The sequence below is a fragment of the Agelaius phoeniceus genome, chromosome 11 (assembly GCF_051311805.1).
Source record: "Agelaius phoeniceus isolate bAgePho1 chromosome 11, bAgePho1.hap1, whole genome shotgun sequence".
Classification (NCBI taxonomy): domain Eukaryota; kingdom Metazoa; phylum Chordata; class Aves; order Passeriformes; family Icteridae; genus Agelaius; species Agelaius phoeniceus.
In genome coordinates, this window is record NC_135275.1 from 7,982,367 (window position 1) to 7,994,610 (window position 12,244).

The 12,244-nt window shown below is 45.1% G+C and overlaps 1 protein-coding gene across 1 annotated transcript in view; it reads left to right on the plus strand.

The window, feature by feature from the left end:
• SFMBT1 (Scm like with four mbt domains 1) overlaps nt 1–12,244 on the plus strand; it is a 73,350-nt gene that overhangs the window by 33,392 nt on the left and 27,714 nt on the right. The window contains exons 2-3 of the mRNA XM_054640294.2: nt 2,909–3,070; nt 10,534–10,628. Of these exons, the coding sequence (XP_054496269.1) occupies nt 3,043–3,070; nt 10,534–10,628 (123 nt within the window). The 5' untranslated portion in view covers nt 2,909–3,042. The remainder of the gene's footprint in view (nt 1–2,908; nt 3,071–10,533; nt 10,629–12,244) is intronic.

Consider the following 12,244-nt stretch of genomic DNA (forward strand, 5'->3'; position numbering starts at 1 on the left):
CTGCCCATCTCCAGAGCAGGCTCTGGGTGCTGCAGGAGCCCTGCCCTGCCCTGCCCTGTACATCTCCAGAGCAGGCTCTGGGTGCTCCAGGAGCCCTGCCCTGCCCTGCCCATCTCCAGAGCAGGCTCTGGGTGCTGCAGGAGCCCTGCCCTGCCCATCTCCAGAGCAGAGCAGCCTCTGGGTGCCCCAGGAACCCTGCCCTGCCCATCTCCAGAGCAGGCTCTGGGTGCTGCAGGAGCCCTGCCCTGTCCTGTACATCTCCAGAGCAGGCTCTGGGTGCTGCAGGAGCCCTGCCCTGCCCTGCCCTGTCCTGTACATCTCCGGAGCAGGCTCTGGGTGCTGCAGGAACCCTGCCCTGCCCTGCCCATCTCCAGAGCAGGCTCTGGGTGCTGCAGGAGCCCTGCCCTGCCCTGTCCTGTACATCTCCAGAGCAGGCTCTGGGTGCTGCAGGAGCCCTGCCCTGCCCTGTACATCTCCAGAGCAGGCTCTGGGTGCTGCAGGAACCCAGCCCTGCCCTGCCCCGGACAGGTCTCCTGCTGCCCACTGGGAGCAGCTCCGTGCTGGACACGGTTTGAAATAGATTTTACCGGGTGCCTCGGCATGAAGGAATTCGCTGAAAGCCGATCCTTGCTGGAGCTCTGTCCTAAGGGGTGGCTCCTGTCCCCATTGTCTGGTGCGCCTTTGTTTTAAAATGATATTAAGCCTCAGACACCAGCTGATTTACTTTAATTCAACAGCCAACTTATGTTTGATTTCTTTTCATATTCAAGTGAGCCATCTGGCTTTAATGAACTGTAACTGTTTTTAATGCTGCCTCCAGTTGCTAACATCTGAATATTTCATGTGCTGAAAGGAGATTTGAAATGCAGAAGTGAGGCTGAAGAGTCCAAAGTATTTCCAAAGCAGCTCTGTTCCAGCAGCACTTGTGCTCCACTTCCCTCGAGATTTATCAAAAGATAATCTTTGGGGTGCCAGACTGTAAGCAGCAGCCATGGTGGGTGCTAATTACAAGTGCTCTCAATTTTGTGTACATAAAACACCACAACTGCTTATGAAATCCTGAGTAACAACCCAACTTGACTCGGGCAGAATATCAATCAGCTTCAACAGGAGCTGCCAGTGTTTGGCATCTTCTAAATCAACAGCCTCTTTGGTGCTTGGGGTTTGGTTTTGTGGGTTTGTTTTGGGGTTTTGGTGGGGAGGGTAGTGTCCTAAATATTCACATGTTGCATAAAGAAAAAGCAAATAGTGTAGTTGCGTCACATAGTTTAGTTGTCGAAGCTATTTGAGAACCGTACCCCATAAACTGAAAATAGCTTAATTGCAATTAATTCTGAGTATACTTTGCCAGGGCTACACTATTCTAAAGCAGTGGCATATCTTCAGACTTGTGGAATATGTGCTTTGCTCACAGCATTGCCTTTGTTTTGGCTTAACACTGTGACAGCTGATAGACTTAGGATAGGCCATTACCAAGACATGTTTTGATTAATGATTAAAACGTGTTTTGTTGGTTAGTTCTTTTCTTTGTGCTGAGCATCGTGCCAGTGACATCCTCTTCCAGCATCACTTTATAAAAGATGGAATAGATGGAAGCTCAGTCTGTGCAGGGAGAGGATAGGGTGGGACATGTGCTTGAGTTACCCTACCCTGCTCTGCTTTGTCCTCTGAGCCTGGAACAACTGTGGGGAGTGAGAGTGGAGCCTGTGCTTAATTTCTCAGTGCCTTTCTCACAGAGGCAGAGCTGGGTGGGAGTTAATGTGTGACCTTGTAGTTGCATGCTGAGCACAGACTTTCTGAGCTGGAATGGAGCAGGTTAGAGGCATAGAGCAGAAATTGGCAGCTGGGTTCCATTCCAGACACATTCCTGTGAAGCTGTAATGAATAAAAGTTATTGGTATCTTCTACACAGTAGATTTTTGTGGCATTAAGCTGCCATTCAATAGGAGCTCTTAATGATAACTCTTGCTATTCTCAAAACTTCTTTTTTTCACGTGTAATGAAAATTTTTGAAGTTGGCTGTAGTTTTGATTGTACTTGAACTTCCTACATGACTGAGCACTGCTGCTGGATATTTTATTCCATTCAAGTTTGCTGATTTATTTGTGTGTGAAGGAAGCTACCAGTGTTGTGTACCTCTAAGGTTTATCAGATAGTCTGCATAGACATTACAGGTGTACAAAACTCAAAATCAGAGACTTTTCAAATGTGTAGGACTTCCTTTTTATAAAGCATTGTTATTCAAAATGTGTTCATTTCAGAAGCACAACCTAAGTTTTTTAGAACCTGATTTTTAGTCTTCTTTATTATTTCAGGTATATCACTTAAATAAAACAGGTGCTTCACAGACATTCAACAAGAATGCAAAGGGTTTTTAAGATTACCTTTTTCTTACAAGAATTTTCAAGCCAATGATCTTGGGTTTATGACCACTCATCTCTTTGATTTATATAAAGATGTCAGTCAAAGTGTGTTATTTCTAAAGAAACATGTTACCTAGACTCTTATTTACTATGCAACTTTGCTTTTGTGGAGAATTTTGTAAAGAAACAAAACTTGTGCTAATGAACTGGTGGGCTTGCTTCAGTCCTGTTTTTACTTATTTTCTAGCATTCATAATGACACAATTATTTAATTGCTAATAGGAATATGTTTGTAAATTGGATATTAGGAAGAAGTGTTTCCCTGTGGGGGTGGTGAGGCCCTGGCAGCTGTGGCTGCCCCTGGATCCCTGGCATGCCCAAGGCCAGGTGGGATGGGCCCTGGGCAGCCTGGGAGAGGGGAAGGTGTCCCTGCCCATGGAAGGAGATGATCTTCGAGTTCTCTTCCAACCCAAACCACTCTAGGATTCTATCTTAAAAGTAGCTAAAAATCCCATGAAGATTTCCTTACCAGCTGTTCCTTTCAGGTGTTTTCCAGGCTCCCTTCCTGAATGTCCCGGCCGCTGTGGAAGGCGGGAGGTGACTCATGACCACCAAACAGTGACAGCCTTGGACCCCCCTGCTTCTGGCTGCTGGGAACAGCCACTGGGCTCCTGTGGAGATGAATGGAGAACAGCAGTATGATGCAGGTAACAGTCCTGGCCAGCTTCTCTAAAAGCATGAGCAATGTGGGAGAAAGATGGGCACAGTGAGTGTCCCACAGTGCCTGGTGCTGGTCACAGGGAGAGGCTCCACAGATTCTGGGTTGTGCTCTGGCTCTGGGGCTGTCATGGCTGTGTTTGTTACTGCTCTGTATCAGAGCAGGGTGTACCACTGGCTCAAAGGGAAACAAAATCTGGCCCACCTTGGTGGTTGTGTTTTCAAGAAGCTGCGACTTTCCTTTCTGTGGTACCGCTATGAGATGTGCTTGTGAAAAGCTTGGTGGTGTTAACACTTATTATTTTAAGGCATTTCTCTTTCAGAGGGGTTAATACCTAGTTCTGTCCTTGTGTTCATCTTCCTAATATTTTGGCAAGCTTTTGGTGCTGGTTGGAAAAGTCAGATAACTGAAGCTGTTTGCTGCCATTGTAATCTGTCCTGTTTTTCTGAAGTGCCTTGGTGTGTCCTCTTTGATGGGCTTGTGAGATCAATACCTAACCTCCTGCAGAATGGTATAGTATGAGAAATCATCTCAGGTTTTGGATAACCTTGGAACACCAGGCCAGGAAGAGTGTTAGTGTGGGATGGCTGGGAATACTAACAGCTTTCTGAAACAGTTCTGGAAATGTGGGGCTTGGGACCATCCATTTGCTCTGTCTTGCCTGCCATGACTGTTCCCTTTTCTTTGAGGAGCTCCCTAGCCATCACAGTTTATAGAAAGCAAATTTTAATTCGTAATTATCAGTGTAAACAATTGGACCAAGATTTTGTCTGAGTATTACTTTCCTTTGGTACTTGTCCAACAAGCTCCTCTTCTCATAGGATAATTCACTATTGGTAATTTTTCTACCTTTACTTTATGGTAATCTAATTTTTGTCAGTGTTGCTGGAGAAATGTTAAACATAATTTTAATCTATCGTGCTTTCTAGGAGAATGCTATAATCTGCTTTATGATGCTGAAATGTGCTTTTTGATTACTAATTACAGCAAGTCAGTCCAATTGTTGTCAATGTTATATCCTCAAATAGTCCAGAAAAGGCATCGTGGGTGTGGATGTAGAATTTCTCCTGGCACATGCAAATACTTTTTCCTTGCCTAGTGGAAACTGCAGGCTTCTGTCACAGAGTGTAAGGAAGGGAGCAGAAGAGTGAGGAGTTGTTTACATGGTCAGCAGTGGTGTGTCCACAGGCTGTGATAGCACATCCCTCAGTCTTAAAACCTTTATTGATATTTTTCCATCTTCCTCAAAAAGTAGCAGGTCAGAGAGTCCTCTCTCACTGTGTGCTTTTGAATAGCTGAGGAAAGGTTTGATTCTGGCTTGAAATTACTCAGCAGCTATTTCCCTGAGCATCCTTTTGTGCCAGGTTTGAGTACAGGAGGCTGTGAAGAGCAAACAATAAATGATGAGAGCTTTACTTGCATTCAGAAATAGTTCCCAGCAAATACCTGTGTAAGCATAAGCACATTGGTTTTGTTGTGCCCTCTAGTATTGTTTTCTGAAGTGCTTTTGAGTTACACTAGTCCAAACCACTGCTGGAACATTGCTTTCATATTCTTTGACTGGTGTAATTTTGTTCCACTTGATAATTTGCAGCAGCTTTTGGAGGTTCTCCTCTGTTCTTCTGGTTTTACATCCAGGCTCTCTGGCTCCAAGAACCCAGACAGAGCTCAGGGTTGCTGGTTGTGATTCTCCCATGTGCTATGAGAGGAAAAGACAACTTTTATTCATGTCACAGTCATTTTCAACTCCTGAAATTCCAACCTGTCTTTATTTATTCATGGCCTCGCAGCTGGTGGAGATGAAAAAGATTAACTGTTATTAAAATCAGATTGAACTATATCTACATTTCAGGGTGAGAAACCTTTGGGTTAGCCTTACTGAAGTCTGCAAGACCTTCAATTGTGATGTACTTAAATGTCCAATGTGACAGTCTTCAACTAAATGACATTAAAAATGCATTAAAGTTATTTGCAGTGAGAATTTAGCTCAAATCCAAAGATGAGAACAGCCGGGTGTAGACTCTTTCCATTTCAGATATTTTTAAGGGCTAACTTCCTTAATATTTCACTACATTCTCCAGTCCAAATGGTATAATTCCATATTCTTTCTCAACCTGTATGTATCAGAGAGCAGCAGGATGTAATTTGTGATAAAATTCAGAAAGAGTGAGTGTTCCCACTAAGGCCAGTAGAAATAGGGACAAATGGGAAGTGATGCACCTGCCTAGGAAACTGCTGATATTCATATAGAGAATTTTCTCACCTCCAAAGTGGGTGAATATTCTCTGTAGGACACTTCCCTGATTTTACTTAAGAAAATGTTAGCTTGATTTGAAAGTTCTCCTGACACAAACTTGGTTGCATGGCAATGCCAGAGGGATGAGAATTGTGTCAGATTTCTTCCCCTGCCTTTGCCAAAGTTGTGCTTTGCCCCTGGGCTAATGTGCTGCTCAGTCATCCTGTCTAATACAGAGAAATAAGTCTCCACACAGCAGAAAGCTGAATGTATTTAGGGCTTGTAGCAATTAAGGATATGGGGAGAAAGAGAGAGCATAAATATGTACACCCATGCAGAATTAGATGAATAAATTGTGCTTTGGAATCAAATGCATTAAATATGGTTTTGCTTGTTGTTATCTGTCACGCTGACTTGCAAGTTTCTTTCTCACAGTAGCAAGAACCTCTGCTGTAAATGTCTGGGGTTTTATTGAACATTCTGAACTCAGACTGATCAGGGTGTTTAGTGCAGACTTAGGGCCCCTCAGGAATGTGCCTTCATTAAACTGGTCCTGAGTCTCCAGGGGTCTGCCAGCCTGTGAGGATGGAGCTGTGCAATGGGGTCTTGCATAAAATACCAGCAGAACAGTTCAAAGGCTTGATTTAAGCAGGGCCTGTTCTGCTGCTACTGTCCTGCCAATAAAACCAGAAAAGTGATTGGATTCTGGCTCTGAAAGCCTTACCAGAGAGATGGTCCTTTGGTGCACCTTTGGAGTGCTTCTGCATTCAGATGTTGAAAAAGAGAGACTTATTTTGGGGATTTTTCTTTTTTTTATGTAGTCCTACCACATGCCACAATTAAAAAGTTAATTTACTGCTCTCATTGTGAATCCTCATATAGCATTTTCACTTGGAGCTTTATTCTGTGAGCTTTTCCTGCTCCACATTGCTCCAGAAGGAGCTGTGCTAAATAACCTGGGGTGCTGTGGCAGGTTTGTGAAAAGCAGCAAAAAGGATGGTTCAAACCATGGCTAAGCACAAACCTCAGCTGGGGCAGCCTCCAAAAAAGAGGAGAATTTCCCAGCTCTGTGCTCATTGGTGGAAGTGAGAGGCTGGTCACCTCAGCTGTAAAACCTTGGTGAAATGTGAACACAACCTGGGTTCAGCTTTATGAATGAATGAATAGAAAAAGTTGTGGGGGCTTTTTGCAGAAGTTTTTAAAAAAATCTCTCTGACTGAAGGAGCTCACTATAAGAAAATTGTAAGAGTATTAAATTTTCTATGAGTGTTGGATAGGGATTTGTGTTTTGTTGGGTTGGTTTGGTTTTTTTTTGGGGGGGGGAGTTTGGTTTTTGAGTTGGGTTGCATTTGGTTGTTGGGGGGTTTATTTACTTTTCCTATGAAAACCGGGTTTGAGTGAGCTTTTGGCTGTGCTGATGAGCTGTGAGTGCTGTGCAGGACAGAGCAAGCTGAGCCCATCTCACCACAGGCCAGCCCTGCACGGAGAGAGCTGCTCTGGGAGGGGCCAGGCTGCAGGGCTGGGGATGAGAGGGGACAGAGGAGCTGCCCTGGCATGGAGGGAGCCGCTCTGGGGGTGTGGGACAGGCTGCAGGGATGAGAGGGGACAGAGGAGCTGCCCTGGCATGGAGGGAGCTGCTCTGGGGGTGTGGGACAGGCTGCAGGGATGAGAGGGGACAGAGGAGCTGCCCTGGCACTGAGGGAGCCGCTCTGGGGGTGTGGGACAGGCTGCAGGGATGAGAGGGGACAGAGGAGCTGCCCTGGCATGGAGGGAGCTGCTCTGGGGGTGTGGGACAGGCTGCAGGGCCAAGGGTGAGCGGGTGGGTGCCAGAGGAGCTGCCCTGGCACGGAGGGAGCTCTGCTGGAAGGAAGGACATGATTCCAACTCCCTCTCAGCCAGTGAATAGGACAAATAGGTTGTTGGCCATGATTAGGATGAGTATGGCAATTAAGAAGAATAGCAGGTAGGTGAAAAATTTTGTAATGTAGGAGTCTGAGGCCATATATCATGTTGCAAATTGTTGGATAGATCATGATACGAACAGTGTGATGGGGAAGAAGGTAAAGGAGTAGAAGTCTATTTTTAGGCTGATGGGTATTTTGAAGTTTATAATGAATTTTCATTCTCAGAAGGAGGTGAGGCTTCCTGTTCCGGAGTGGATGTAGATTGTTATTGGGATTAGGCTGATTAAAAAGGAGGTTTTGACTGTGTTTGTAATTGTGTTGGGGGTGTTCTTGAGGTTGTTGGATAGAAGTGGAAATAGGATGGAGGTGGAGAGGGTTGCTGGAGTTAAGAGTATGAATGTGTTTAGGACTAGTGATAGGTCCATTATTTTCACTTGGATTTGCACCAAGATGAGCGGCTCCTAAAACCACTGGATTACTGTTATCCTTTGAAAGTAAGGAGACAGAGGTTTTATACTCAGATACAAGAGTTAGCAGTTCTCGCTGGTTTTACCTCTCCCACTGGGTGTAGGGGACAGGCTTCAGGGCCGAGGATGAGCGGGTGGGTGACAGAGGAGCTGCCCTGGCACGGAGAAAGCTGCTCTGGATGTGGGACAGGCTGCAGGACCCAGGATGAGCGGGTGGGTGACAGAGGAGCTGCCGTGGCACGGGGAAAGCTGCTCTGGATGTGGGACAGGCTGTAGGGCCGAGGATGGGTGGGTGCCGGAGGAGCTGCCGTGGCACGGAGAAAGCTGCTCTGGGTGTGGGACAGGCTGTAGGGCCGAGGATGGGTGGGTGCCGGAGGAGCTGCCGTGGCTGCCCAGCCGGGATTGGCTTCAGCCGCAGTTCAAGGCAGGGCTCGCTGAGCAGCTGCAGGCGAGCCGGCTTTCCTGGGAGCTCCTTGTAGCAATTAAGTGGCAACAGAACTTACTAATTGACCCTTTCAGTGTGTGAAGTGACCTGTGGCTCATTTAAGGAGCTTAAGTGGCCCTGGGCGGTTATCTGATGATCCCGGGCTGGGGGCTCGCCGTGCGGGCTGCCCAGCCCCGGCTCCCTGCGGCTCTCCCGGGGCGCTGCCGCTCCCGGGGCCCGGCCCGCGCCTCTCCCGCTCCGCTCCCCGGCCCTTGGAGCAGTGTCAGGGTCACCCCAGGCAGGACTGGCTTTTTGGGGCTGGAGGGGAGCGGGGCTCCTGCTGTAGGAGGATTTTTGATGCAAAAAGTGAGATGGTTTTCTTTGGGTAGGAGGAAACTTAAAATTCGCTCCTAGGTCTGACTGACCAGAGCTGGTGTTTGTTTCCTTCTTGATTTTGGAGCTGTGAACTTCAGCGTTTTTATGGTCATATAAAACTAAAATTCTGTTTAAATGTGTTGAGAAATCTTAATCTATTTTAACAACATTTTGCAATGAAATTGTTTTTCTTAGAATGGCTTGCAGCCAAAGCTTTGATCGGCTCCACCCTAAGTTGCAAACAACTGTGGTCTGTGTCTTAACCTTTTATTTCCTAAAAAAAAATTCAAAATAAAACTCCTTATTTATTTCTCCAGGTAATTTCTTCAGTAAGTTAAAAATTATTCCTTAAAAGTGATGGTGATGTTCAAGCTCTGAATCTTTTGAGCTGTGAAAGGCCAAAATAGCCAGCTATGTTTGGTTAAAAACAGACAAAGTTGGGGTCTGGAGAGATAAGAGTGTCTTTTAAAATAGATAATGTCATCAGCAAACAACAGCTAACCGAATATACATTTTTGAGCTTTGGGAAGTGATAACTCCTAGAGTCACAATGAAAAGTCAAAGATGAGCTTAACCATCAGTCTGAAGGCAAAATGAACCTATTAAACTCAAGACTTGTAGGTTTTTACTCTATTTAATGTATCTCAGACTTTTGGACAAATATTTGCTCCTTTCTATTGGAAGACTGGGAATTGTCCCAGAGCTTACTTAGCTTGTTAGCCTGTCCAGGGGGCTGATAAGGACACGTGGTGCTAATTAATTCATTTTTTTAATGTGTAATGTTTCCTACTCGAACGACTGCTGCTGGAAAGATCAGTTACTGCCTGCCCTAGGAAAGGCACGGGGTGTAGGAAATGCCAGTGTCCTGTAACCTTTGCTGAGCTCTCCTTGGGCTTGTGATACACAGAGATTTCTCTGTTTTCAAATATAAACAAGGTATCAGGTTTCCTCGTCCTGAGAGAGGGAAAGCTCTGTTGTTCATTCATAGACAGCTCTGGGGCAGATGGTGGAACCAAGCCTGAAAATGAAAATGAAAGCTCTGCTCTTGTGTGCTGTCACTGCAACCCCATTTTGCTGCTGAACCTGATCCTGGTGTGTTGAGGTTAAAAATGCTGCTTGCATAGCCTGGGACCCTCACTGGCCACCCCACTGTGTTCCTGCAGGAAAAATGAACTAAACAGGGGACCTGAAATCCACCCTGGGCTGGCTTGGTGTCTCTTTAGCAAGGGGGGTACATGTTGGAGAAAATAGGAGTAGGAGAGAAGCAGGGAAGGGGGGCCAAGCCAGAACTGAAGGGGAGACAGGGCTGGGGTACAGGCCTGACAATAATAATTGAGAATTTGACTAATCTGTAGTGTGGCTTGTTACAGGTGCTTGCTTCCCTAACAACCTGAGTGAGCTTTAAACTGTGGTTTGAGTGGTTTTAGCACATTTATGCTTTAAATGCATCCCATAATGAGGTTTTCTTGGTCTAAAGAAGCTGTTACACCTTACAAGCTGGGCTTTTAAAGTGACCAAGTTGAAAGGACTTTATTTCAGTTATGTCTCAAGTTGTTTTCTTTAGAACTACCCTGAATCCCTCTCTTTGCTTTTGGTGTTTTAGAACAGCTAAATGTATACTATCTGACTTTAAAAAGAGCACAGTCATATTTCAAAGGATTTGTTAGACTTTCTTTTCAAATCTCTCACTAGTGTGTACTGCTCTTTCCTGGGTGGTTTTTAATTTAAAACACCAACAGTCCAGTGTGCCTGGAGTTCTGAGTCTCTCATATTTGTTGATATAAATACAGAGCTCTTCTGCCTTTGTTTCCCTCTCACAAATTGTAAGCAAATTTGTGCTAAACCAAAATCCCCTGGATTTCACTGTTTTCCAGACCAAGTCCAGCTTATAGGTGCTGTTCACAGGCAACAAAGGCCAAGTAATGCTGTTCATTTCTTGAAATGTGTTCACTGCACACCTGTGTGCTCAGTCATTTGGAATCAAAGTGGGTTTTGCTGTGGTTTGTAGTAGCCTAAAGCCACAGAAGTGTTTGGCTTCTCTTCCAGATGCTGGTTCCAGTGTGGAAGAAATGGAATTCAACTGGGATGAGTATCTAGAAGACACAGGAGCAACTGCAGCCCCCCATGGATCTTTTAAACATGTGAGTAAGGGAGGGTGTGTGTGCTTGGCATCTCCTGCATTGTTTCTTTGATACATGAAGTGTTTAGGGTTTCTTTGAATGAGTTACTGCTCTCAAATTTGGAAGACTAACTAGAATCAAATTTTTTATAGAGAAGTGTAGAATTTAACCTTTTTATTACTGTTTCTTGTTTTCGTCCCTGTACATAGCACAGGGTAAGCCCACCCAGAAATGCTGAAATCTAAGGAGTTAAGGTCTTTTCTGCCCCAGAAGATAAGCTTGATTTTTCTCAAGAAGCTCAAAATATCCAGTCTCTTTCTTCTTTTGGTGATTGCTCCTGGACAGCTGTTATGGAGGAGTAGCTTTAGAAAGCTGGTGGCAGAATAGTTCTTGAGCAGCAGAATTCAAATGTGCTCTTAGAGAAGGCTTTAATGGCAGACCTCAAGGAGGCAAGGAGAAAATAACAGCTCTGCCAAACACCTGACTGTAGTAGTTAGAAAACTGATTAGGATAATTGTTGATCACAGGCTTAATGAATAGGATGAGGTCTTGATAAGCCCTTGTCTTTGCCCTTGGACATCTTAAATGTCTGCTGGTAAAGTCCTGGAGAGCACTGTCCCATTGGGGGGGACCTGAATGTGAAATCTGCCTTCTTGTACAGGGCTCTCAGTGAAGATGAGCTGTACAGAGCTGGTGTCCAAACCTGTTGGTTCTTTTCCAACAATTAAAGCACCTTCCAGACTGCCAGACTGGTGACTGTGTGTGACACATTGCTTGGAGGACACCCTGTGGTGCCCAGGCTTTTGGGTCCAGCACTCTGACTTTCAGTATGAGGAAACTTAAATCAGCAGGAAAACAGCCTGAGGTCTGTTTGTGAAGGATCACAAAGCATTCTGAGTTCAAGAGTAACCTGGAGAAATGAAGATTACTAAATAATCTGTTAAAATATGTCAGTTGTGTTAGTAGTAAAGATGCACAGAAAATACAGACTTCACAGAGGCTGTGAGAACACTGGGATGTAGTTGTAAGTATTTTGTTCAAAGCAAAAATTCAGGTATCTCATTTCTGAAGGGAAAGGGACTGTGCTTGTTTTATTTTTCCTGGGTGTACTGAGGCTGTAGCTAGAGCCAGCTTAGTTTAGTGGTGTCCATACAGCTCACACTGAGGGCACAGCATGGAGCCAGAGCAATGGCATTTTGCAGTAATACAGGGAATGGTCTGTCTCCTCTGGAGTGGTTCACTTCACTGGATCTCTGTTAAAGAGGCCTGCTATCATAACTTGGACACTATGTAACTAATTGTAATGCCAGCTTTACAGCAGTGCCCAACTGAATTAATATTGTAGCTGGATTTCATTAATTAGCAGCAGACACACTTTGAAAGACTCACTGCACCTACACCAGCTCAGCTGTGTCAAGTCTGAGGTCTGGTGGCTGTGGCCATGGTTGATAAAAATACAGTTAAGTTTTAAAAAACCTCCACATTTTATATTCTTGTTGTTGTTATTATTATTATTATTATTATTATTAGTGAGGAACACAGTGCAGATGTGCTGGTGAGGTGACATTGTGATAGAGAGTGGTGAGGAGGTGTGGGCAAAGCCTGGGGGATCAGGGGTAATCAGCGAGCATGGAAAT